Raw genomic sequence first — 27,198 nt, 5'->3', positions numbered from 1 at the left:
ACCACTCATACACAGTCCACTCATGAACACACGTCCACTCACGAACACACACACACACACACACACACACACACTGAGGGCCCAGGGACCCCCCAGGCTTACCGAGGTGGCATCGATCCCCATTGGCGGCTGGCCTGGGCTCTCTGTAGGGGACTGGGGGAGAGTGGACGGCACGGTGACTGAGAGTGGCGGCAGCTGGGGCCCCCGAGCTAGGCTGGCACTGGGCAGCAGCGGGCCACCCTGGGGGAGGCCCACAGACACCTGTGGGGGCGGTGGCTGCTGCTGGGACACCGGCGGAGGTGGAGGCGGCGGCTGGGGCTGGGGGGGCGGCTGCTGGGAGCCCGCTTGGGTAAAGAAGGCATAGGGCAGCTGCTGCTCCAAAGACAGGGCATCCATGGCCACGGCCTGCAGAAGACAAGGGTGAGCAAGAGGCGCCGGGCTGTGGCGCCAGTGGGAGCATGGGGGGCCTCGTGGGTCTGGCCCCGACCTGGTGAGGGCAGACCTCACAGGGCCTGGCAGGGGTGTACACCTGTGGTGCAGCACAGGTGAAGGTCACTGTCAGTATGGGCCAGTCTAAGCTATGGAGGGAGTGTCTGTCTAGTTACTCCGCTGCCTGCTGATGGCCCCTTGGGCGACTCCAAGACCATTAGTTTAGCCAGGAGCAGTGACACGGGACATGGGAACGGAAGAATGGTGAGTCCAGGGTCACCTTCATCTGCTTAGTGTTTCAGGAGCCTTGTCTCAAAGCCAGAAACACCATGAAGCAAGCGCCCCTGATTGGTGTAGCTTCTGTTCAGACTTTTGTTGATCACTAACAAAGAGCTGGAATGGCTCGGGAGTTAAGGGCGCTGGCTGCTTTTGCAGAGGACCTGGGTTCAGATCTCACACCCACATGGGGGCTCTGAATCACCTCTAACTCCAGTTCCAGGGGAACCTGCATGCACGCAGTGAGCATAGATTCAGTCAAGAACACATATACACATTAAAAATAAATACACACACAAATAAAACTGGTTTAAAAAAAAAAAGACCAGGCCAGGTGAAGGGGAGGGACTGGTAGATTCCCATGTTCCCACCCACCTGGCCCTCGTACCTGAGTGATGGGTGACAGCGGAGAGAGGGTGGGTGACATCTGCTGGGCCTGCTGCCGCCTGGCCTCTGTGCTCAGGGACAGGGGGCTGACGACTGCTGGCCGGTGCTGCGGGGAAGAGCTGGGGGTGTTCACACCTACAAAGGAAAAGGGGGCTGGGACAGGCGGCCACACGGCAGCCCAGCCTGGGACAGAAGGCTGCCTGTGGGAGAACCTGGGATGGGGCTCTGAGGAGGGACATTAGTGGCCCAAGAAGGACAGGTCCCACGGCCCCAGCCAATCAACACTGCTTCCAAGTAACCAATCAGCGTCCATCTTGGTATCATGAACAGGGCTCCTCTGATGACAGGGGTAGTGCGTGTACCCCTACCCAGCCATCATGGCATTTCCTGGCTTTAGAAGGAAAGTCCTCACTAATGGAGCACGTGCGCTCACACACACACACACACACACACACACACACACGTGTATATATATATGTGTGTGTATATATATGTGTGTGTGTGTGTGTATGTATGTATATATATGTAAAATATTGTATGAGAGTGTTTTGCCTGAATGTATGTCTGTGCATCATGTGTGTGCCTAGTGACTGGATGAAAACCGAAGGCGTTGCCTCCCCTGGAACATGGTGAGCCACCATGCGGCTGCTGGGAACTCTATCTGGGTCCTCTGCAAGAGTAACAACTGCTCTGAAGGAGTTGCCAGCTCTCCAACTCCTTTTATTTATTTAATTAACTAACTGTTTTAGACAGGATTTCTCTGTGTAGCCGTGGCTTCCCTCAACCTCACAGACATCTCTGCCTTGCTGTTCCCAAGCACTGAGCTTAAGCAGATGCACCTCCGGCACTTTACAGTTCTGTCAGTTCTGATGCGATAGGTTCCTGTGTAGCTCATGCTTGTCTCCAGCTGGCTGTGTATGGAGGATAACCTTGACCTCTTGAGCCTCCCCTCCTGCCTCTCCTCTGCCCCGAGCCCTCAAGTGCTCTCCTAGGGCTCAAACCCAAAGGCTTTGTACATGGTAGGCAGCACTCTACCAACTGAGCTACAAGCATTGCCAGAGCGTCAAGCTACCAAGCTGTTGCTATCATTCAATACAGGGCTAGCCTGGAACCCATTAAGTAGCCCAGGCTGGCTCTGGTGTCAGAGCAATCGCCCAGCCTGTTTCTCAGCACAGATCTTGGCCCATCTCCCTCTGTCTTGGCTTGGGCAACTCTATCCTATGGGAGGTAGGGTTTCTCTAACACCAGGGCCCTCCTGACTTGCTAACCAAACTTGTTCTTTCCTGCCAAGGCATTTCTTGATGACCTAGTGCCCTTCACCCACATCCTTCTTTGGCATCCTCAGGATGATGAAGCCCCCCTCCCAGCACCCTCCTTCCAAGTTTGCTTGAACTGAAACCACACTGCCCTAGCCCTGCCCGGAGTAACAGGCCTGTACCCGCCGGGCCCCCAGGGATCTGATCCCTGAGCGCTGAGGCAATGAGGGGCCCGTGTGAGATGCAGGGCACTGGGCAGAGTGGGGGCCTGCTGCCTCATCCCGGGCACCAAACCAAGCAGGCACCAGGCCCCTTTGATGACAGGGGAGCCCTGAGGGACCTGCATTTGGCACCCCCCCCCCCCAATTACGAGGACACTGCTTTCTCATTGGAGGCTATCAGACATGAATAGCGGAGGCCTCGGTGAAGTCAGGAGCACAGGGACGACTTGGCACCATCAAGCCAGATGAGCTGCCTGACTCACCCGGAGTTCCGGGCCTGTCTGCCCTGGGCACCTGGCCCACCTTGTTCCTGACGGTGGGTGGGTGGGAGACACCCAGCACTCCTACGGGGGTGACAGGGCAAGCGGCCTTTGTGCCTGTGGCAGGCACCTGTGGGACAGCCTGCACTTCCCCTCGGACCCTCCCCAGCCCTGTGACTGGTGGCAGTGGCAGCACAGGTTCCACTACGGAGGGACTGTCAGTAGAATCCTGGGCAGGAGAAATCTGGGCAGCAGTACTCAGAGGCGAGTCCTACTCGGAGCTATGGCCTTGCTTCTGAGTGACAGCTCTCTCCTGCGTGTCAGGGCTGAGACACTTCCTGATCAGATCTGGAGCAGGGCCCTGGGAGGATGCACAGCCCAGGTAGGACTCTGTAAGAAGTGCATGCCGGGGCTGGAGAGATGGAGCACTCGCTGGTTAAGGGCACTGCTGCTCTCGCAGAAAACCTGGGTGTAATTCCAGTATCCATATGGGCTCACAATGCCTGTCACTCCAGCCCCAGGGGACCCTATAGCTTCTTCTGAGCTCCAAGAGCACCAGCCACACATGTGGTGCACAGACAGGCAGACACTCATAAGATAAGTCTTAAGTAGATGTGGAAGGTTGGGACTGGGCTAAGAGGACGCTTGTAGCCCAACCGGTAAGCTGCTTACTGAGAATGCACAAGGTTCTGGGCTAGTCCCTAATGCTGCATTCACCACACAGAGTGATGCATCCCTGTCACTCTGCACTTGGAGACTGGGGCAGGAGGATTGGGAGTCGAAGGTCTTGCCTGACTACACTGCAAGTTCTAGTCCAGCCTGGGCTACATGAGTCCCTGACTCCAGCAAAACAAAACTAAGGGAAGTAGAAGTGAGGGGGGCTGGAGAGAAGGCTGGGGAGGCCGGGACACCTGCTGCTCTCACAGGGACCTGGGACATTCTGGCTTCAGCAGGCTCTAGGCACGCATGGCGTGCACACAAACTGCCTGCACACACAGGGTTGCGAGTGGGGCAATGGCCAGGAAGGACCTACTGTAGAACAAAAGATGGTGGCTTTTCCTTTTTTCTGTCCTTCTGAGATAGTTTCACCAGACAGCCTAAGCTGGCCTGGAACTAAGTGTGACCCTCTTGCCTCAGCCTCCTGAGTGCTGGGATGATAGATGCTTTGCTTGAATTTGAAGAAAATTGGCATGGTGGTACAAACCTTTAGTCCCAGCACTCGAGAGGCTGAGGCAGGTGGATCTCTATCTAGCACAGCCACAGCCTCATAATAGGACCCCATCTCAACCCTTCCACTCCAAAATCTTTTTTAAAATTGTGTTTGTGTGTGGGACGTTTGCATGTGCATGCGGGTGGCTGTGAAGTCCTGAAGCATCTCTGGAAGCCACCTGCTGTGGCTGCGGGTCGAGCTCAGCTCCTCTGAAGAGTAGGACGGGTTTTCAACTGCTGAACCATCGCTCTGGTCTGCCCGGGCTGATGGACCTCTCTGTGGGCGGGCGGGCACAGGCACACCGGGACATGTGTGCAGGCCTGAGGGCATGCTAACACTGCTCTCTGCCCTGTGCCGTGTGTGCTCCGGGGCCTCAACATAGGTCTTAAGGCTGTTCACTCGCCTTTACCCACTGAGCCATTTCAACATCTCCAAGGCTGGCTGGCGGCTTGGTACAGGGTCTCAGCGTATAGATCTGGCTGTCGTTGGACTCACAGAGAGCCACCTGCCCTGTCTCCTGGCATACTTCATCATACCTTGCCCCCTGGCTTGATTTTTAAACATGGATTCAACGTGTTAATAAGCATAAGCACGCATACACACATGCACTCACAGACTGACATACATGCACTCATGCGTGTACACATACAGACCAACAGATAGACATACATGCATACACACATGCAGACAGACAGACAGACACATATCTGTGGGCCAAAGGATTCACACTTCCAGCTGGTATATTAGCCCTGGTCTGCTAGCCATGCCCAGGAGGGCATTTAGTCCTTACCTAAGCACCGTCACACCAGAGGGGCCAGATGGGCAGGCAAGCCACATGGGTATCCTGCTGGCTGCTTTCTCTGCCCAGCCTGGATCACCTTTGGAGCAGAGCCAGCTGGAGGGGAAGTCTGGGCAGGGGAGGGTGGGGCAGGCTGGCCAGGTGGCAGTGGCCTAGCTCTGGCACACAGGCCCTGGTGGTGCAGCCCTGAAGGCCTCTGGGGTATAGTCAGCCATGGACCCCGGGGTCACCTCCCTGTGTCCTCAGGCAATGTGCATGGAGCAGGGCTTGGTCTCCTAGCTGCTCTCCCTTACCAGGGTCTGGCATTAGGGTGGGGAGGTAGACACTCGGTCTGGCCAGCATCTGGCTTCATCTAAAAGGTGCCCAGAAAATAAAGCCCGTGTGCAGGGACGGCTAGCTCTTAAACCCACACACGGTGCATATCCCTCAGGGCCGGCCACCCTAGGGAGCCAGTCACAATGTCACATAAGCTGGTTCCCTGTGCTTGTCTACACTGCAGTGGCAGCAGCTGGTGTGGAGCCCCAAAGCAGGAGGCACAGGGAGACTCAGGTAAGAGAAAGGCTTTGGATCTGGCAACAGTGCGCAGGCCTAGACCCTTGCTTCTCCACACCGAGACCCTCCCTGGCTCCCTGGACCTCACAGCCGGGACTGGAGGGCACATGCCAGGCTGTGTAGGTTCAAAGGCCTGCACACCCTCACACCAGGGTTTGGGCTCTGCCCACCTGGAAGTCTAGGTAAGGAGTGCGGAGTGTGCGGCTCGTGGGTAAGGCGCCGGCCGGGCACCTGGGGCTGTGCCCGTGTCTGTCCTTAGCATCGCCTGAGCAGACACAAGGCCCCAGGTTTTAGCCCCAGCGACAAGCGACCTTCGTATTCCATCTCGGGAAAGGAAACACCCAGGCACACTGGCACCTCCCGTCTGCCACCCTCCACGCCCCTCCCCCCGCGGGCTGGCAGCAGTGACAAGCGGAGGACCCTGGTTTCAGCTCCCCACATCAATCCTGCCTCAGGGGCCATAGTACTCCTTACCAGCCACTAGTCCCACATCTGGAGAGCAGCTCCACACAGAGCCAACCATGTGACCTGTATCCTGCAGCCTTCACGTGTCCCCCTGCCCCCACTCTAATCCACGCTGGAGCCTTCAGCCCCAGCAGCTTGGGGTTTGCTGTGGCATATCAGGGACAAGGGATGCTGAAGAACAGCGGGAGGTGCTGGTTGGGGCAGTGTGAGTGAGCAGGATAGAGGGCGGTGCCCAGGCAGCTGTGCAAAGGCCCTGGGGCAAGCAGTGCAGCTGCGAGGTGAGGCTGGGGATGGGGTGGGGCAGGAGCAGAAGATGGATGTGCGGAGCTCAGGCTCAGGGGGGGCTGTCAGGGAAGCCTTTAAGGAGCACGGTGGTGAAAGTAAAGACAACCACAGCAACCAGAAGCAGTGTTGGTTCAAACTGGGAGCAGTGGGATGGGCAAGGAACTGGGCATTGCCAGGAAACAGGCCAAGGGGAGAAAGGAGCTTTTGAAAAGCAGAGGGAGCCTGGAGAGACGCCCGATGGTTAGGAGCACTGGCTGCCTTCCTACAGGATCACACGGCTGCTCACAACTGTCTGTAACTCCAAATCCAAGGATCCAGCACCGTCTTCTGGCCTTAGCAAGTACTGTGCACATGTAGTGCAGTCAGACATGTGGGCAAAATACCCACACATCTGAACCATTTTCTTAAGTGCCCAGCTAAGTGCCCAGCGCGAAGCCGTTAGGGCCCTGTCCTGGCTCTTCCTGTTCCCTGAAGCTTGGAGCTGCCGGGCACAGTCCTAATGCCACAGCCTGATTCCTGAGGACAGGCACGTCACGCCTAGACACAGACCCATCAACCCCTCACGCTAGTGCGTGCTTCCAGGTGCGGACAGCATGGGGGCCTTACCCTGGCCTGTGCCGCCAACGCCCAGATGTGCAAGGCTGCCGGTGCTGCTGGAGCTGCTGAGAGCAGGGAACGGAGGCTCCTCAGGGTCCAGCGGTGTCGGGAGGGGGGAGGGGAAGTGGATGTTTGTGAGGTCAGGAAGGGAGCCCCCTGTGTTGTGGGTAGCAGGGATCAGGGCTGTTGTGTTCTCCTGGTCTGCAGATGGAAAGATGCTGGGACAGATGGGGGACAGGGCATAAGGTCTGGGACAGTGACTAGCAGGCCAGCCCCGCCAACCCAGGACACCTGCAGTGGGACAGAATGGACTAGGGGCTCAGTGGACCCCAAAGAAGACCCTTTAGTGGGCCCTAATCACGACGGGACCCCACAATGGAACAGGGGCAAGGACTTCCTGGTACCCTCTGGCGGTGTGCTCACGGCCTACTGGGCCCACAGGTGCAGGGCTGCGGAGAGAGGAGCTCTGAGGAGCAAAGGGCCGGGGAAGGGGGCAGTGGGGGGGCAGCGGGGGGAGGCTGCTGACTTACTTGATTCCGGGGACCTCACATGACTTGGGCCGGGAACCCGCCTGAAAGAGAGCAGAGCAGATGGCAGGTGCCAGGTGGTAGGCATGTCTGCCTGTGTGCCGGCCCGATGCTGTCTCTCCCTTCCCGTCTAGGACAATCAGACGGCATCACGGAGCCAGGCAGAGGCAGGGGCTGTAAGGATGGCCTCCCCACTTCTTGCCCAGACGAGTGTGGTCTATCTAGGATGCATCGCAGCCCCATGCCCAGCTCTAGGCTGCTACACTGGGGAGCCCTGGCTGCCTGGGGTCCCTGAGAGGGGGTGGCTTGTGACCAGCACACTCGGCAGGGAACACAGGCACACAGGTTTGAACAGATCCCCAGAGCAAACACTCGCTATGCTATGGGTTCTACTGTGCTGAGGAGGATTTAGACAAGTTCTCTGGGGCAATAGTATGGCTTAACCAGTACAAGGGCTTGCCACATTGGCTGATGGTCTGAGTTCGAGTCTCTGGACCCACACAGCAGGAGAGATACCAACTCCTCCAGTGGTCCTCCCTTCTCTACACACTTGCCAGGTTGAATGTGCACACGTGTGTGAGCATACATGCACACACACTCATGTAATTAAAAAAAAAAAAGACAAGTGTGCCAGGCGGTGGTGGCGCACGCCTGTAATCCCAGCACTCTGGGAGGCAGAGGCAGGCGGATTTCTGAGTTCGAGGCCAGCCTGGTTTACACAGTGAGTTCCAGGACAGCCAGGGCTACACAGAGAAACCCTGTCTCGAGAAAAAAAATAAATAAATAAAATAAAAGACAAGTGTTTCATGGATTCAGACACCCTAAGAGCTTTCTTATCTAAGTAAAAAATTTCTTAAAATCTCTGAATACATACATTCATTCTTTTTTTTTTCATTTTGGCAAACTCTCATGTAGCCCAGGCTGGCTACAAACCCCCCCCACCCCACCTCAGCCCTCTGGGTGAGGCAGGCAGTGTGACACCTGTCTTTTTTGAGCTGGAGATCAGTTCTGTGATGGTCGCACCTACCCTGCTTCTGCAGCTGAGTTCAAAGTTGTGTTTGGATGGTTAGAAAATATTTTCTTTCTGTTTTTTGTATGTGTGCACATGTGCTGGGAGTCAAAGGGCAACGCAGGGACTTGGTTCTCTCAGCAATGGCTCCTAGGGATGGGACGGCGGCCTTGTGGCAAGCACGTCTATCTGCTGAGCCCTCACTAATCCTGCGGAGGCCCTGTATTCTGAGGCAAGGCCTTGCTCTACGGCCCTGAGTTTCAAACCTGAGCTACTGCCTGGGCCGGGATGTGGGATGCTGGGGTCCCAACTGGGATAAGTGTTCTCATCACCACCCTGATCGGCGACAAATGTCCGCACTTTGAGCTGTTTCTGGGTGGCTGACAGGCCAGCTGTTGAAGCCTGGTGCCAGCCAAGCTGAGCAGGCACCCACCTCAACATGCCACCTGTCGCTTATTCCCAGGCTGGGTCTGAGAGGAACATGAAGGGAAAAGGTTGACTACCCAGCAGCCCTTACCTTCTTTGAGTCCCACGACTGCTTCGACAGGGTCTTGTCCGGTTCGGTCCCGCTCCCCTCCATTCCTGGGACAGTGAGCAGTAAGACTGGAGGGGGGGAGGGAAGGGTCAGGGCGACGTGACCACACAGCAGAGACCAAGGGCCCTAACAGCAGGCTCCGAGGTTCTACTGAAGCTGTGGAAGGAGCTTAATTAACAAGAACACGGCGCACAGGGTCGTCAGCTGGCTGTGTGGAGCACAGAGCTGAGACAGCGGCTGAGCAGGATCTCACCTGGCCCCGCCCAGGCCAGGGCCCTGGGTGCCTTGGTCTATAGTGGGCAGAGCGTCTGAGCCCGCCTGGCAGCACTGGCCACCACTCAGCCCCGCTGGCACCCGGTGGCTGGGCCAGGCCTGAGTCCCCACACCGAGGGCTGGCTCTGACCCTATTGCTAAAGATGCACGTGCTTGAGAGTAAGCAGACCTGTCAGAAGGACCTCAGGCTAGACCAACAGGTGGGACTAGAGAGCTTTGAAGGGCCTCGTGAGAGACCCGAGGGATGAGACGGTGGGTCCTGGTTACGGCCTGGAACCAGCCAGACCTGAAGACCACCGTGGCTCACCTGAGTGTTTTTCTTCACCTCTCTCCCTTGCTTTTTTTTTTTCTTTTTTGAATTTTGTTTTGTTGTGCAGTGCTGGGGACAGACGCAGGCCCCCATGCCAGCAAAGGCTCTGCTGCTAAGCTGGGCCCTGTGCTTTGTCACTCCTGCCAGGCTCATTTCTGCCCTGGGCTGGAGAGACAGGGGCCAATGGGAAGAGCTCCGTGGAAAGCAGGTCAGGGTGCCGGAAGGGGCGCAGGGACAGGGGACGTGGGTCCTCCCACATCAAGGCTCTTGGGTTCTGGGAACAGAATCCTGAGAGGGCATGAGACCTCAGACGGGCATCCAGGAAGCCCCGTGTAAGGAGGACCCACAGGTCCATCTGACCTTGAATCCCCTGCACTGCACACAGGCCTGCAGCCTGCAGCCCTGGCTGCCCACCAAGCACCCCACCCCAGGATGAGTCCTTTAGCCAAGAAAAGCTCCTGGAGCCCCAGCGAATTGCCACGCACAGGCCCTCCCTTATCTGGGCCTCAGAGGCATGAGGGGTGACTTCCCCGGCTCTAATGTCTAAGGCTGGGTGGGTCTGGCCCACCTAGCTTCACAAAAGCCACAGTCTTAACCCTTCAAGACAATTGGTGACGAGCTGTGTTGAGGACTAGCTGCCGTGTGGGAGCCCAGAACTGGGGGTGCAATCTCAGCTGTGGGCTGTGTGCATGGTCAGCCAGTGAGGAAGCCCCCCAACCTCAGGGAGGAGAAAGCTCCTTTCTCATAGCTGGCTGGGCCCAAGGGAGGATGAAGACGGCTCCGGCAGCAGAACTGGAATCCTGGATCCAGCGGTACCTACTGCTGGGCCTGTCCTTAGCTCCTGTGAGAGTTAGCACACCCTCCCTGCTCTGCTCTTTGATATGTCAGCACCTCAGTCAGTCACAGGCCCAGGTCACAGCCAGTGTGCCTCGGAGAGAGCCCCACGTGGAAAAGATGCTCTAAAAGCATCTGTCCTATTCTGATTCTTCCTCTAAATGTCAATCCCCCAAAGACTAGCGACCTCCTGGGACATGCAGGCTACTGGGTTGCCTGAGCCTGGCAGAAACACCAAATCCCTCATATACCTCTCTTCTGGTGCGCATCCTGGGACCCGCCTGTGAAGGAGTCTGCCTGGGTGGGCGCCATTGTGCTCTGGTGCAGGGCAGAGTCAGAGTTGGTCCTGGGAAACAGAGAGATTGTGACCTTCACAGGAAGAAGCCTCAGTCCTGATCTACCCATGTTAGACACCATCTTAATCCCCACAAAGGTCCGGGGTGTGCCCCATGGTGGGGGCGGCCTGTGGGCTACCAGCTGTGTGGTCAGTGATCAGACCTCTGTGTGCTAGATTTTATTATGGTAAAATGGATGTGAAAACTGTTTCTTGAGGCGAGGGTCTCATGTAGTCCAGGCTAGCCTTAAACCACTGGTTCTCCTGAGTGCCGTGACCACATGCACATGCTGTGACACGCGTGAGGAGGCAGCGGCCTCGGGTGCCCGATCCTCATCGTCACTGCTATGGTCCACAGTCGGTCCGGCCTGACCCCTCCGGAGGCCCTCGTGTCTCCACATCCTAGCTGTGGTGCTCCCAGGGCTGGCTGCTGCTGTGTTCACGTCGACTACAAAATTTGAACTCAGGTCCTTGTGTTTCGGTGCAGTTCACTGAAGGAGCTAAGTACTGCCTCGCTCTCCACGCCAGTTTTGTTCTTTTTAGATAACTGGTATTTTAAAATGTTTAGTTTTATTTCATACATATGGGTATTCTGCCTTTGTGTGTGCCTGTGTGCCATGTGGTGTTCACAGAGGTCAGAAAGTGTCAGACCCTGGAACTGGAATCCCGGACAGTGGTGAGCTGCCGTGTGCTCTGCCCAGCAGTTTATGCGGGCCTGGGGTGGAGCCCACACTTTGTATGTGCTAGGTAAGCACTCTACTACTTCCTGAGCCCCAAGGACCCTGCCTCCTGCCCTGTCCCGGCGTGGTCTGTCTTAAGTGAAAGTGAGAGCTAGGGAGGACAATCCCTATGCGTAGGGAGGACAATCCATATGTGTAGGGAGGACAATCCATATGTGTAGGGAGGACAATCCATGTGTAGGGAGGACAATCCATATTCGTAGGGAGGACAATCCCTATGCGTAGGGAGGACAATCCATATTCGTAGGGAGGACAATCCCTATGCGTAGGGAGGACAATCCATATGCGTAGGGAGGACAATCCATATGCGTAGGGAGGACAATCCATATGCGTAGGGAGGACAATCCATATGTGTAGGGAGGACAATCCATATGTGTAGGGAGGACAATCCATATGTGTAGGGAGGACAATCCCTATGTGTAGGGAGGACAATCCATATGTGTAGGGAGGACAATCCCTATGCGTAGGGAGGACAATCCCTATGCGTAGGGAGGACAATCCATATGCGTAGGGAGGACAATCCATATGCGTAGGGAGGACAATCCCAGTGTGTAGGGAGGACAATCCCAGTGTGTAGGGAGGACAATCCATATGCGTAGGGAGGACAATCCATATGCGTAGGGAGGACAATCCATATGCGTAGGGAGGACAATCCATATGTGTAGGAGGACAATCCATATGTGTAGGGAGGACAATCCATATGTGTAGGGAGGACAATCCATATCTGTAGGGAGGACAATCCCTATCCGTAGGGAGGACAATCCCTATGTGTAGGGAGGACAATCCATATGCGTAGGGAGGGCAATCCCAGTGTGTAGGGAGGACAATCCCAGTGTGTAGGGAGGACAATCCATATGTGTAGGGAGGACAATCCATATGTGTAGGGAGGACAATCCATATGTATAGGGAGGACAATCCATATCTGTAGGGAGGACAATCCATATGCGTAGGGAGGACAATCCATATGTGTAGTCCCAGCAACACTGGGAAGACAGTGAAGACAGAGGCGTGCTTGAGCCCAGGAGTCTGAGGCCTGCCTGGAACCCAGGGAGAAACCATGTTTGAAACAATCAGGCCAGCAGGAGAGTGCAGAGGTGATCGAGCCCTTGGATGAGTCTGGTGACCTAACAAGTGTCAGCCCTGGGGTCCACATGGCTGGAGAGAACTGACAACTGACCTCTGACCCCCATCTGCGCCATACATGCTCCCCACTGCCACTCCCCAAAAAGCCAGATGTGGAGATCACAACTTTAATTCCAGCACTTGGGAAGTTGAGTTCTGTGAGCTCAAGGCCAGCCTAGTCTACAGATTAAAACCTGTCTCAAAACCAAACCAAACCAAATCGAACAGGCCCTGATTGTAAGCCAGGTGGCCAAATGCTCCTCAGGGGCCCACGAGGCCTGGGTTCCATCCCAAGCACTACATAAAGTGGACATAGTGATACAGGCCTGCCCTCCCTGTGGCTAAGGTCCTTCCCAGCTCCACAGCAAGTCTCGGGTTGGCCTATGGACATGAGACCTGCCCAGGGGAAAGAGTAATAGCAAAATATGTTATTTAACATCATCATTATCCATGGACCAGATCTTGGGGATCCACAGGGCAGCGGCCCCACATCACTCAAACCCCTGACACACAACACGCTAGAGCAGTGTTGGCACAGCACCTTCTCACGCTCCCAAAGATGTCCCTGGATAGGACACCCACACTGTGTGCAGTTACTGCATTGTTATTTTCAGGATTTATTTTATTTGTGTGTACACGTAATGTGCACACAGTTCCTTTGGAGGCCAGAAGAGGGCAGAGGGCATCATGTCCCCTGGATCTAGAGTTACAGAATCGTAAGAGCCACCATATGGCGCTGCCACTGAATCCCAGGTGCTCTGGACAAGCAGGCAGTGTGCTTAGCTGCTGAGCTGCACCCGAGGCCCCTGGTTTTTTAAGGCAGGGTCTCAGTGTGCAGCCCCGACCGGCCTGGAACTCAGAGATCTGCCTGCCTCTGCCTCCCGCGTGCTGGGACAACAGGTGGGACCCACCATCTTGCAAATAGAGATAAACAGTGCTTCTTTCCTACAGCTCCCTTCCTGTGCTGCTGGGCGTGGGAACACCCTCGTGATGGCAAGGGGTGCAAGCTCAGCTGTCAAGGACCATCTGCAAATGTGTCGGAAATGTGGCTGCCGTGGAGGGAGTGCCAGGCTTGGTGGGGAACACCTTTGTTCCTAGCCCCCCTGGAGGCTGAGGCAGGGGGACCGGAGCCTGGGAAAATGCAGCCTGCGTAGGCTACAGAGTGAGAGAGAGAGAGCTTGACTCATTAGGGGAGCAAAATAAAGTGGAACAGGCAAGATACACCACTGACTGTTCAAGTCTGAAAAGAAAGAGGAAATATGGAAAACAGAGAGAGGGGGAAGACAGGAGGGGGAGGACAGAAGGAGGAAGGGGAGGGGAGAGGGAAAAGGAGAAAGAGGAGGAGGGAGAAGAGGAGGAGAAGAGGGGAAAAACCAAGGCTCTGAAGGCTCTGAAGCCATGTTCGCCACAATTCCGAGTCGGCTTCTCGGATCTTCTGGCGCATCTTGCGCACTTGGTCCCTTTCCAGTGACGCTACCCTGCATCACCACACACAGCAGCGATACGACAGGGGCCCCGTGCACTGACCTTCTCCAGCTGGTGTCCGCAGGAGGCGAGAGGTACACCGTGCCATACGGACAGCTGTCAGCGTGACTGAGTTAAGGGAAGCCTGATGCACAGCCGGTGGAGCCAGGCTGCTGGGAGTGGCCCCTGCTCCCAGGGTGTGGCTGGGCCTCCAGACAGCTGGCCAGGAGGGCAAGGGGCATTTCCTGGCTAAAAAAAAAAAAAAAAGTGCAACCTGGGGTAGGGGTTTCCCAGGGGCAGACCATCCACCTATAAATCAGCACTATCTTCCCAAACCATCCCAAGAGGAGGCCTGGGCCTCAAGCTGGGTCCCAGATGCCTTAGGGAGGTCAGGCTCAACTGGCCCCTTCCACTGAACAGCTCCCAGCATCAGAGTCTCAGGAGTAAGAAGCCAGAGCTGTGGAGCAGGCAGACAGCTCCGGTCTCCAGCTGTGGGCAGGGCGAGAGCAACCCAAAGCCACTCGAGTGATGGGACCTGGCTGGGGCAGCCAAGTTAGAAGGGCCCTGGCAGGTGTCCACCCTCCAAACAATGGAGGCTGACCTTGCGTGTAGAGTCGCTGTCAGGTCCATGTTCCCGACTGAGCCACGCCCCACTTCTTGCAGCCCTTGAAAGCTGCATTCTGAATCGCTTGCTCCTTGGGGCCCAGTCCTCTGTGGCTCACTCTCCTGGACCCTTCTCTCTGCCCCACGTTGGGCTCCAGCATCCTGTGTGGGAGGCCTTTCCCCAGGTGTCCCTGATCTGGTGTCCACAGGCAGCAGCGTGTGCCTGTCCCCCTGTTCCCTCCCAATCCCCCACCATCCTCTGCGAAAAGGATATCTGCCGCCCATGCTTGTCTACTGACAGGGGCCGGCGGTGCGGGGAGCCAAGCCTGCCCCGCTCACGGTACACTCTGTCCACGAGCCCATGATGCCGTGTGGTCCGACTCGTGTCCAGGCCTGAGGACTGAAATGGGGTCTGGGGAAGAGGATGGGACAGGAACAGGGGTTCAGAAAGGAGACAGCAGACTTAGAGGTTACAGGCTGTAGCTTGAGGCTCCCTTAGCTCTGCCCTTGGAGAGCTCTGCTCTGGGGATATTCCACAGGCATCTCTGGCAGCCCCAGCTCCCGCTCCCACCCAGTGCTCCCCCTTTGCCGGTGCGAAGGCCGGCAGTGCTTTCCCAGAAGGGGCAGGAAACATGGAGTCTGGCCTGCATGCTCGGGCCAGGCAGGGCCGTACAAGCTTTGCCTGGGTGCCGGGGGTGCAGATGACTGAGCAGCTCTCCCCAGTTGGCCAGGTGCAGACAGGCCTCCACCCTCTCTCCAGGCCTGGCCGACCTCCTGTCCCCACCTACGTCATCTCTGGAGGGGCCTGCCAAGAAAGGCCCCCAGGGCTTCAAGCTCAGAGCTGCTGTGGGGCCCACCTGGCCCAGTGCTTGTTCCCCAGAGGACCGAGGCAGAGCCCAGAACTGCTCTGGATTGAGCTGTGGCCCCCTCTCCTGTCCCCTCTCCTCCCGCCCCCAGCATCTCAGCCAGGCACCACTGAGAGCCAAGTACAGGCGCCTTCCGGGTCTGTGGCGTGGCTAGATGGGGCTTCTCACCGGCACCTGGGCTGGCACAAGGTTCCAGGCAGGCCTTGGAATCCCAAAGGCTGCCAGGAGCCGTCACCATGTTAAGATGAACTCAGCTGCCTGTGCCAACCCTGGACATGACTTGTCCCCATGCCTGCCTGGCTATGGGCCCTGGGCCCTTCTGTCCCCCAGACAAAAAACAAAAGCCATTCTGATGTTTAAAAGGCTTCCCTTTCAGAGGCCTGGGGCGGCTGAAATGGCCCGGCCACTTCTTTTCTGTCTGCCTCCAGGTCTGTCTGAGTGGCCACTGCTGAATCTCTCTGTGACCCAGAAGTCCCCGCTGATTTTGTGCTTTTCTGCTTTTTTGTTTGTTTGTTTGTTTGGCTCTCCTGGAACTCGCTCTGTAGAACAGGCTGGCCTTGAACTCAGACTTTTCTGCATTTTTGCCTATAGGAAGGCAATGAACCCCAGAGATGGCCACAAACCTCACCATCAGGGCCTATGGAGGGTAGAAGCCAGCATCTAGAAGGGAAACTGAGGCAGCTACCCTGCCATCAGGCTCCTCCCAGCTCTCTGCCCCCATCAACAACCGAGACCCGTCGTGCACACCGACCACGGAGCCTTCCAGAGCCTGCATAGCCTTCCAGCCCCCGGCCTCTCCAGGCTCCCCCTGCTCCGGCCCTATTTGGGGCCCAGCACTTGGGGATGCACAAGCCTGGGGGCTTGGAGCACGTGCTTAGATTCTGCTGTAACATACACCAGGATATATGCACATGCCGTCTGTCCAGGAAGGACCCCAAGGGTTCTTGGGACTTTGAGTGGCACCCTTACATAGTTCCTAAGATGGGGGCACTGAGGTAGGGTCACCTCGGGTAGGTAGATGGAAGGGGTACATCCCAAAGAACCACGGGGACAATCTGGGCCACCCAGTGCTGTCATGAGCTCAAGGTCTTACAGGATGGTGCTGGTGAGAACAGCCTCAGCCTGGGGCTCAGTTTCCAGAAACACTGAGCTGCAGCCAGAGCTGCCCCTGAAACCTACTGCACTAGAAATGCAAAAACCCAACACTGAACCATTAGGCGGGCATTTGTGCCTTGGGCAAATGGGCTCAGTGGGGTCCCTTGTGCCCCAGGACTGGGATACCACACAGGGTTAAATGAGGAGGTGCTGGGGTGCTCAGGTAGAAGAGGAACTGGAGGTCCTCTGCCACGGAGCACCGGTGACATCAAGATACCACCGAGACCTGGAACCCACAGGGTGAAGTCCCCAGAACCAAGGTAGCAGCCCGCGGCACGCCCAGGCCCAGGCCCTGACCCAGCAGACTTCACTATCATGGAGTCAGGGACATGCGAGGACAACTCTGGAGCCCCAGCTCTCGGGAAAGGGTTGTTCCCAGACCCTTGGTAGCACCATATGTGTCAGCCGAGGGCCTCGTACACCGCCCCCTCCTCCTGCTTCTCCTGAAGGCTGGGGCCTGGGGAGAAGACGCCAGCCCTTATTATTCTGACAGCAGCCTGCGGCCTGAGGGAGCCGTGCGGGGTGTGCGGCTCTGCCAAGAACTGTCTGCAGACAAGTGGGGTCAGGCGGCAGGGGCTTCCTTCTGAGAACTGCCGGGCTTGCAGATCAGTGAGGCGGCTGGAGCCAAGCCCCCAAGGCCCTGAACTCCTCTCAGGGCCTCCCAGCCTGCTGGCAGGTGCAGCAGCTGTGAGTGTTGTGAGTGGCTAGGGAGGCTGTGTGTGTGCTGACTCCAGGAGTCTGGAGCTCAGGGGAGCTGGCTGGGCGCTCCCCTGTCCTGGGCCCCAGGAGGCTTAGAGGAGTGTTTCGGGGTGGGAAGCTGGCCTCTGTGAATTGGAGGGGACTATGGCAGATGTTTAATTTGGGGGGCATGGCCCATCTCCTGTGGGCCTGTAGCTGGAGTCGGGCCCCAGAGTGGGCCCCAGTTGAGACAGGAAGCCCTGGAGTATCACCTAGGCGGGGTGCAAAGCCAGAAGGATGGGGCTCACCTGGAAGGAGAGGTCCATGCTGCTGCTTCCAATCTGATTGACATTGGGCAGGGACCCGCCATAGTACTGGCCACGGCTGGGGCCCAGCTGCAGGTACTGGGACTTCTGCAGTTGAAGCTGGAAAAGCAAAGCCACCGGCTGTCACCGTGCTGAGGGGACACAGTCCCAGTACACCCCACGGAGCACCCAGAGCTGAGGGGACACAGTCCCAGTACACCCCACGGAGCACCCAGAGCTGAGGGGACACAGTCCCAGTACACCCCACGGAGCACCCAGAGCCGAGGGGACACAGCCCCAGTACACCCCACGGAGCACCCACAGGACTAAGCTGGTGGGATCCAGGGACTGCGATGTAGCACCCTGCCGCCCTCCCTGAGGAACGGCGCACTCTGAAGAGCTCCTCACTGTGAACTTGTAGAGCCGGCTGCTGGCCCGCTCTCCTGAGACCTGGGGAAGCCTGGCAGGGACCGTGGGTGTGCTAGCCAGTGGGAAGCCTTTCAACGGTGGGAAACTGGTTATGGATTTAATATGTGGCCCAGCTGCCACAGGGCCTGGGCAGCTGCCTGATGCCCTAGCCTCAGTCTAAGCACTTGGGGACCCTGCCTAAGCTTGAGCCCATCCCCCAGCTCCTGTGAGTGGTAGAGACAATGGCAGGTATTTAATTTGGGGGGAATGGCCCATCTTCCTCATTTAACAGGGTCTTCCGTGCCCACCTCAGTGTGGTCAGTCACACAGAAAAGTGTCTGCTCTGGCTGGGCCTGGTGGTTGCTAGGGTCCGGTACTGTGTACACAACAGGGGCTGGTTCTCAGTTCTCACAAACTCCTGGCAGCCCACATTCCTTCCCACCTCTATTCTCCGCCAGCCCTGCTTCCTGGGGAGCCTTGGACACGGAAGGGGAGGCAGAGCTCCAGCTGGCTGTGCGCCGGCCGAGCACCTCGCCCAGGTAAACAGCTGCTTCCTGCGAGCCACAGTGGAGGCCAGAGGAAGATGAACGCGCCTGGTTCTGAGGGACCTCGGCTGGGTCTGGACTGGGAGGTCCCTGTGTTCTCAGCGGATGCCAGCTGGTCCCACCCACACGGTCCCCACTGAGTCTCTCCCAGCACCTGTGAAATACAGGATGGGGCTGGCTCAGCAGGGAAAGGTGCGGACTACCAAGCCTGGAGACCTAGGTTCAACCCACGAGTCCCGGGGAGAACTGACTCCTGCAACCTCAGCATACACCGTGTGTGGGATTTCACCCAGCAAGTAGCTGTGATTAAAAATAGACGCCAAGCCGGGTGGTGGTGTCTGGGAGGCAGAGGCAGGCGGATTTCTGAGTTCAAGGCCAGCCTGGTCTACAGAGTGAGTTCCAGGACAGCCAGGGCTACACAGAGAAACCCTGTCTCGAAAAAAACAAACAAACAAACAAAAAAAATATATACACACACACACAGACACACACACACACACCAAGCCAGAGGAGGGATGCTTCTGACCTTCATTGATAAACTGTAATGTGAGGTCCACGAGGTGCCTTCTGCAGGGTTCCCAGGGCCAACTGCACAAACCTCACTGTCCTGCAATGCCCTGAGCCACCCACATGCTCAGTGCCCGGGCCTGCACTGCCCCTGGGGAGGCCATCTCCTCTCGGATGACACACAGAGCTGCACAGGAAACAGAGGTCCAGCCTGGACCCCTTGTCCCCATGTGACCTAGAGGCCTTCAGCATGTCCACCTGACAGTGTACAACTGTGGCAGGCCACAATTCATTCCTGTCATTGCAGTCAGGACGGGGGCCGAGGCAGGAAGGGCAGGGGGGTCAAGGCCAGTATCTCACAGTTTCTGTCACTGGGATGAAACATTATGACCAGAATCAGGTTGAGGAGGAAAGGGTTTATTCTGCTTACACCTCCACATTACAGTTTATCAATGAAGGTCAGGACAGGAACTCACACAGGGCAGGACCTGACGCAGGAGCTGAGGTGGAGGCCATGGAGGGTGCTGCCTACTGGCCTGCTTTCTTACAGAGCCCAGGACCACCGGCCCATGGGCTGGGCTCTCCCCACTGATCACTAATTCAGGACATGTCCTACAGGTGGCACACAGCCCAGCCTGATGGGGCACTTTTCTCAACTGAGGAATCCTCCTCTCTAACGACTGCAGCTTGCATTAAGGTGACAAAACCAGCCAGGACAGCCAGTCTCAGCTACATGAGACCCTAACAGCTGTGTGAAGTTAACCTCCACAGGGTAACCTGGAAGTCTGAATGTGAACTGAAGAGCAGGCCAGGCCAGGCTCTGTCCACGGTGGGGGGAGGCTCCACCGCTCCCCTCTACAGCAGCCGCAACGACACCAGACACCAGGGAAGAGCTCACCGAGCCAGTCCCAAGGCGCCAAACCACCTCAGCGCCTCAGAGAAGCAGTCCAGGTGGTCCAGCCATCCATGAAACACTCACAACCCAGATGCAGAGAGCCCGTAGGCGGGGTGGCACCCGCCCTACCAGGCCTGAGTTCCAGAGCTGCTCCGCTAACTCCATGAGCACCCAGGGCTTGTTCTCATGACTTGGTCTCTGCATCAGGGATGAAAGGTCGGATGTGCAAGCTGGTGAATCCACAATGACCAGGCGGGCTCAGAACTCCAGGACGCACAGTGTGCTCTCGCACAGAGTGTGTGTGTGTGTGGGGGGGGGGGGGGCGGCTCGGAACTCCAGGATGCACAGCGTGCTCTGGCACAGCATGGGTGGGGGTGGGAGATAAACATTCTTGAGGAGTGTTTCTGTGCACTTGGGTGTCAAGGCAACCTGACATTAGCCTGACCTCTGCAGAAGCTAGACAATGGACCTGAAGTCAACCATGATGGTGGCTACTCAGTCCGAAAGATTGAGCCCCACACAAACCTAGATGCCCTGGCAGTATGGCCGTGCTGGCACACATGGTGCCAGCGGGCTCACCATGCCATGGGCTTGGGACAATTGAAAGGTCTGCCCCATGTCCTGCAGGCCACCCAGGCCTCGCCTGTCTGGTGTAAGTCCTGTCCTTGCCCTGGATAAGCTGTAACTGTGAGTCAAAAGCTCCCAGAGGTCTGAATCTTCCCAGTACACTGTCAGGGCAGACAGTGAATCTGGGGTGATGAGATCCAGTCTGTACCCCGTAAGCCCCTCCCTCCTCGGCTGTCGCTGTAGCCCCTTCCTACTGCCAAACCACATGCCCTGTTCCCACCATGCTGTGCTCCCCGAGGACACAGAGGACACAGAGACACTGACTTGTCTACAGAGACTACTGACATGCTATCTGCTAATGAGCCACGGTCACAAGAGTGAGGAAGCATGTGAATGAATGAATGAGTGCATGAATGAATGAATGAATGGCCATGAGAGAATTCCGTGCTCACTTGGGGCCGCCCACCTAGAATGGCCATCAGCCCTGCTGAAGCTGCTCTGCTCCTAAAGCAGTGGTCCTTAGCCTGTGGGCTGCGATCCCTGGGGGCCCAACAACCCTTGCACAGGGATTGCAGAACAGATCTGCGTATCAGATATTTTCGTTATAATTCATAATAGCAGCAAAAATGTGGTTATGAAGTACCAACAAAAATGTTTCTGGTTGGGGAACGCGCTCTGTTAGAGGTCTGCAGCGTTAGGAGGAGGACGCACTGACCACTTGTTTCTGACCCTCAGGCCGCGCTGGCCGCCTTGACATGAGTGGGTGTGTGGGCACTGGCCCTCTGAGGGGTCCTCCAGGAGCTACGGCAGCTCCTGGCTGCCCTGGGTAGAGCTCCGGGCCCACGCCTGCCATGTGCCTCTTCTCTTTCTCCCTCACAGCTGCTAACAGGTTACCCCACCCTTCTCTGTGATTCCGAGAGGGAGGGCAGGCAAGCACTCACGCTTACTTCAGCCTGCTTCCTTCTCCGTTCCCCATTGCTGGCAATCCTCCTGCCTCAGTCTGAGTGCTGAGATTACAGGTGGGTACTGCCAGAAAAAACAGAAGACACAGCTGGAGGGCTCCAGGTGCCACTCTTCTGCAGGTGCCATCAGGACTGCAGAAAGGACCTCATCAGTAGCCTGGCCACAGGTCTGCTTCCCACCCCATGGCCCTCGGGATCCCTGGCCACAAGCTGGTCTACGCTCTTGGATCCTGAGCCTGTCCACGGAGTCCCTGAGACTGCATCTACCTGTATTCAGAGCTAGGGCAGGTGGGCAGAACCTGCAAGCCTGGCCTCATTTCCTGTCTGCTCCTGGTTGCAACCTTGGAACCTTCCAGAAAGTCAGCCGCTGTCCCTGCTGGCCTTCCACAGTGCGTGACCACTCAGGGAGGGAGGCGTGCCTGCCCTGCTGCTCTGTGGTACAACAGGCTGGCCTCAGAAAGCTGATGGCTGGAGCGGCGGCTCTCCTCACACTGTGGCCATGCCGGGCGCGTCTCCACAGACGAGGCATCTGGAGGGGCCGCAGCCGGATGGGGCCCCTCTGGCTGTCCCCGAGCCCCTTCACCCGAAGCAAAGACAAGTTGAAACCTAAGGGTTCTTTGGAAAGTCCGTCTGGTAGCGGCCTCGGGCTGATTGACAGTGATGTCAGCTGAGACAGACACACGCACTGAGGAGAGGCGGAAAGCTCTCCTGTCTTCCCTGAGAGGCACAGCTGAGAACATCCCCTGACATTCCTCCTGGTCCCTCCTGCTGGCTCAAGCTGCGGCTGTGGCCTGACTGTCCCTGTTAGGTTGGACCACTGCTGCTGTTGACCCAGTATTTCCATGAGACTATTACAAGTGGATGGAGTTGTCGCAGCTAACCTATGAACTAAACTGCCAATTTCCAGACAACACTGACAGAGTTGCTCCAAAAAAGCCTTCTAAACAGGTCACTTCCCCTGTATCCCTTCTTTTCCACTACCTCTAGTGGGTACTGTGCTAAAAAGACATTTAACAACCATCATTAAAAATAAGAATAAAAAATGAAAGTTACAGCAAATCCCAACTGAATATGGTAAGACTGGGTTACAATCCTAGAGTTACCCCAAGCAGGAGTTTGCAGGGCCACAGCCATTCCTCCCTGCACTCCCCTGGAGCCTCCTCCCTGCACTCCCCTTGAGCCTCCTCCCCGCACTCCCCTGGAGCCTCCTCCCTGCACTCCCCTGGAGCCTCCTCCCTGCACTCCCCTGGAGCCTCCTCCCTGCACTCCCCTGGAGCCTCCTCCCTACACTCCCCTGGAGCCTCCTCCCTGCACTCCCCTTGAGCCTCCTCCCTGCACTCCCCTTGAGCCTCCTCCCTACACTCCCCTTGAGCCTCCTCCCTGCACTCCCCTGGAGCCTCCTCCCTACACTCCCCTGGAGCCTCCTCCCTGCACTCCCCTGGAGCCTCCTCCCTGGCTTGTCAATCCACAACTCCTAGGCAGGCTGGGACTTGGGAACATGGCGCCAGTATCTGCAGTCCACACTGAACCCCTTTATGCCCATGCCTCAGCCCCGATGGGAGAGCACGCCATCTTTAGGAGAACCTGTAGTATCCTGATCCCCTAAACGCCACTGGAATGGTTCCCACAGCTTGGTGCAGTCAGGTGTGAAGTGGAAACTTATGGTTTCTTTGGAAAGTCAGTTTTTTTGGATGGTGTTCTGCTGGGGCAGACATGTTTTACCGAAGCAAACACAGGTGAGAGGATGTTTTGCTAAAGCCAACATGTAAAAAAGGCACGTGACGTCAAGAAGGACCCCACAGATGCAGATGACGCTGGATGGTGTGGTTCGCCTTCCTGTTCCTTAACTGCCACTGTTTGTCCTGACCTCATAGAAAGAAACACACCAAAAACCGTCACCAGACGGTGTCTGGCAGCTTCTTACTGCTTCCTCGGACCTGGGCCGATTGGCAGAGTGATATCGGCTGATACAGATTCACACGGGAGTTCTGCTAAGACAGACTCGTGTGGTGAGGCAAGAAGCATTGGAAGACACGTGGTGTTTAGATGAAGTATAACCAGGATGTGACGGTGATGACTGCGATGGGGGAGGGGCTTGCACTGCTGGCTTTTCAACACTTCACTGCTCTCAAGTCTTGGTCTTCTCTGATCCTCACTTTGTCAAGCGAGGCACAGCAGAGAACGTCTCCTGGGGTCCCTGCTGGTGCTGGTGGCTCCTGCTGACTTGTGCTGATTCAGCTGAGGCCTGGCTGTTTCTGCTGGGTCATGCCACCACTGTTGGTTCACGTTTGCTATCCTGACACAACTGAACTAGGCACCTGATATCCTGACAACCAGAGATTGAAATCGCCCCAAAGAAGTATTGCGAAACAGACCCACTTCCCTTGTATCCTAATAACCTTTCTTTCCCACTACCTCTGGAGGGTGGGGGGCTAGAAGGAAGGTTAAGGCAATTCAGAACCCTTATTAAAAGCATGCTTTGCAAAAGCGAAGACTACACAGGTGTTCCAAGTTCCAAGGAGAAGTTTCCAGAAGAATGATCACAGACTCCAATAGCACCCCAATCAGAGAGTGACCTAAGTACTGGAGTTTTCCTGACACCCAACCCAAACAGATACCATGGGGCGCTGAACCAGCCCTGGGATCTGACTCTCACCTTAACCCAGAACTTACCTTGGGACTATATTATAAAATATGTATTTTAGCAAAGTGTAGTGTAATACCAGCACTTAAGAGGCAGAGGCAGTTGGATCTATGAGACAGAGGTTAGCCTGGTCTACAAAGAGAGTTCCAGAAAAGCCAGAGATACACAGAGGAACCATGTCTCAAAAACAAAACAAAACAAAACAAAACAAAACAAAACAAAACAAAACAAAAGGGCTGGAGAAATGGCTCAGCGGTTAAGAGCACTGACTGCTCTTCCGAAGATCCTGAGTTCAAATCCCAGCAACCACATAGTGGCTCACCACCACCCATAATGAGATCTGACGCCCTCTTCTGGTGTAAACAGAAGCTACAGTATACTTACATATAATAAATAAATAAATAAATAAATAAAAAATAAATAAATCTTAAAAAAAAAACCCAAAACATGTATTTTATTTTATTTTTAATTACATGGGTGGGTGTCTGTGTGTAGGCATGTGCACGTGTCTAAAGATACCAGAAGGGGGCGCTGGACCACCAGGAACCTGAAGGAATCCAGGTTCTCTGAAAGAACAGTGCTTACCACTCTTAAGTCCTGTGCCATCTCTCCAGCCCCTGAATTAAGGACTGTAATTCTGCAGGAGGTCACAGCCCCTGCCTCTGAAGTATGAAGACGCATTGCTGGGAGACACGACCTGCTCCCCTGATGGACAAGTCACGCCCGGGAGGGAGACATGGCTGCCTAGCTAGGAGGTAGCTAAGCATGGTGGGTGGTCCCCAGGAAGCAGGGGACACCCCTCCCTGCAGGTGGGGCTCCTCCCCAGGTGAACAGCTCAATGGAGGCATCCCTCTGTCCAATCTCCTTGGGGTGGGCTGGCCAGAGCACCCTGAAAAAGCCACCTCTGGCCTTTTATGGAGCCATACACCCACTCCTGGGGATGGGGCCTGCCACGCCCCAGTTTCCCGGGGAGGCCTGAGCAACCCCCACACCCACTACCTCCTCCTAGCCTCAGTGTTCAGATGGAATGGCCTTGGGCAGGCCAGGACAGCCTGTAGTCACCATGGCAACAGGCTGGCCTTGTAAAGAGATTACAGGGAACAGACCAGCTGACACTGGGCTCTGTCCTGTGCAGAGGCTATGGCGGGGAGGCGGAGGGGAGGCTACAAAGGGAGGTATATGCCCTGCTCAACTCAGCTTTCCGCCACTGGCCTGGCCCTCTGCTCTCACGGCCTAATAGCCCTTGTTATCAGATAAGCCTGGAGTAGCTACCTAGAACTCTATGGAATTCTCCCTTCCTCGGTTTACCGGTTTACCGTCTGAACCTCTTGGTTTACCGTCTGAACCTCTTTGACCTCTTTGACTCCTGCCTGTCACCTCCATGGTAGCCTGGAAGAGAGTGGGGCTTGAAGACGCGGGCCAGCAGCTAGATAGTGCTTGTAGCACTATCCAGGGGAACAGTTCTCGGACCTCAGCTGCAGGTGGACGTAGCTTCTGTGCCTGGAGGGCAGCTGCCCCTCTGCTAACAGCTGAAATGGGGAAAGAGGCTCAAAGACTAACCCTGGCCTTCCCAGTGCTGAGGCAGCAGGCACCCCAGGGGAGGTGACAGCACACAGTCCCAGGGGTCCCCACCCTTGGGCCCTGCAACCTCTAAGCACTGACGCAGAAGGCCAAGGACAGGGGACCCCGGAAAAGGGCCAGAACCCAGTGTTCTCTGAGAGGGGGAGCTGCCTCCCTGGATTCGGAAGGCACCCTCAGGCAGCGAGCTCAGGGGAAGTTGGAGGAACTGCTGAAGCGCAGGAGGGGAGGGGTGTGCAAGGGCGCGGACCTGAGGCAGCACTGAAGCCACGCCCAGATGACTGGGACTCCTCCCCTACTGCATCGGGCGCCCTGACTGCCTCCCCTGCCCATGCTGCCCCGTCACCACCCACGTCCCCCGCTCTCCCTGCGAGGCACCATCTGCTCCCTACAGCTAAGCCCTCAGATTCCACAGAGCCAGGCTGTTGCGCGTTATGGCCCCACACAGGGATCGTAGCTCACTCCGACCTAGGTGGAGCAGAACCAGCCACTAGGCAGGAAGGACTGGCTTGCTACAATCTCCAGCAACCGGAAGAGAGGGCTCCTGGGTGGCAAGGAAGGGGGGGACAGGAGCTGTAAACTCCCATCCAGTCCACTCCCCAAGTTTCTCCATGGCCCTGCCAGGCGCTGCGATGGTTTGGTGGTGGGTGCGAGGCAGGACCCTGGCATGCTCAGCAGGCCTTGGGGACCAGCACCCAGGCTCACACTGCTCACGCCAGCCACCCACAATCTCCTCTGCTCCCTCGAGGATCTAAAGGAAAGTTTTCTAGAGCCAAAGAGCCAGGGTGGGTTTGTCTCACACGCCCTTGAGACCAACCTGAGCACAATCCAGTGACCAGACACCAGAGGCTTACGTGTGGCAGTGATGAGGGGCTGACAGAGGCCACCTGGTGCCTCGAGGGACAGTGTACGAGGGACTCTGGGACAGCCCACCTGCACTGAGGAGGCCCTCCTTGCCCTGGCAGTCCCAACTCTGCTTCCCATTCGCTAGCTGTTCTGGACATTTCTCAGCCCCACAGCTATGCAAGATGTGGCCTTTCACATCTGGCTTCTGTCATGTCCTGTCTGTCTGGGGTCCATCTGGCCCACTGCATGCCCCAGGACGGGCACACAACGTCACTGTTTATTTATCCCTCAGATGATTGACACTACGCATGGTTTTCCATCTTTCAATGGCTGGGAATAATCTGTGAGCCTAAGTGCGTGAGTGTGCGCTGGAGCCCCTGCCAGCGAATCCTAGTGTACACCTGGAGGAGGAGTGGGAGTTGATTCTTACACCGGGGAGGGGGAGGGCGCTGCGGTGCTGCACACCTGCACACCAGTGAGGGTGCTGCGGTGCTGCACACATGCACTCCGGGGAGGGGGAGGGCGCTGCGGTGCTGCCTGGCAGTTCTGGGCTCCCTGGTTGGGGTGCCTTCCCTGGCAGCTGCATGTGTCAAACTCCCACAAGCTCGACGCTTCCAGCCTCACCTCCTCCCCAACACTTGTTCCTTTTTGGGTCTCTTTGTTTTCGCAGTGCTGGGGGGAGCCTAAGCCTAGGACTGGAAGCACAGTAGACAAGTGCTCTGCCCTGACAGAACGCAGACTCTAGGCAATCCTC

The 27,198-nt window shown here is 56.6% G+C and overlaps 1 protein-coding gene across 7 annotated transcripts in view; it reads right to left on the bottom strand.

Moving 5' to 3' along the window:
- Crtc1 (CREB regulated transcription coactivator 1) overlaps positions 1-27,198 on the bottom strand; it is a 56,700-nt gene that overhangs the window by 9,777 nt on the left and 19,725 nt on the right. For 4 of the 7 annotated variants that reach the window (XR_007974099.1, XM_052162007.1, XM_052162011.1 and 1 more), the window contains exons 2-11: positions 17,496-17,612; positions 14,763-14,900; positions 13,949-14,010; positions 10,477-10,571; positions 8,791-8,876; positions 7,268-7,308; positions 7,142-7,186; positions 6,747-6,955; positions 1,094-1,227; positions 103-405 (exon numbers count right to left, since the gene is read on the bottom strand). Coding sequence is in view for 6 of the 7 variants with exons in the window: in XM_052162007.1 (XP_052017967.1) it covers positions 103-405; positions 1,094-1,227; positions 6,747-6,955; positions 7,142-7,186; positions 7,268-7,308; positions 8,791-8,876; positions 10,477-10,571; positions 13,949-14,010; positions 14,763-14,900; positions 17,496-17,612 (1,230 nt within the window). In the remaining variant the exon portion in view is untranslated. The remainder of the gene's footprint in view (positions 1-102; positions 406-1,093; positions 1,228-6,746; positions 6,956-7,141; positions 7,187-7,267; positions 7,309-8,790; positions 8,877-10,476; positions 10,572-13,948; positions 14,011-14,762; positions 14,901-17,495; positions 17,613-27,198) is intronic. The other 3 variants (XM_052162009.1, XM_052162010.1, XM_052162008.1) reach the window with 3 other exon arrangements.

The sequence above is a fragment of the Apodemus sylvaticus genome, chromosome 18, assembly GCF_947179515.1.
Source record: "Apodemus sylvaticus chromosome 18, mApoSyl1.1, whole genome shotgun sequence".
Lineage (NCBI taxonomy): Eukaryota > Metazoa > Chordata > Mammalia > Rodentia > Muridae > Apodemus > Apodemus sylvaticus.
The sequence above is the reverse complement of the archived record's forward strand: the minus strand, read 5'-3'. Positions and strand labels throughout refer to the sequence as shown.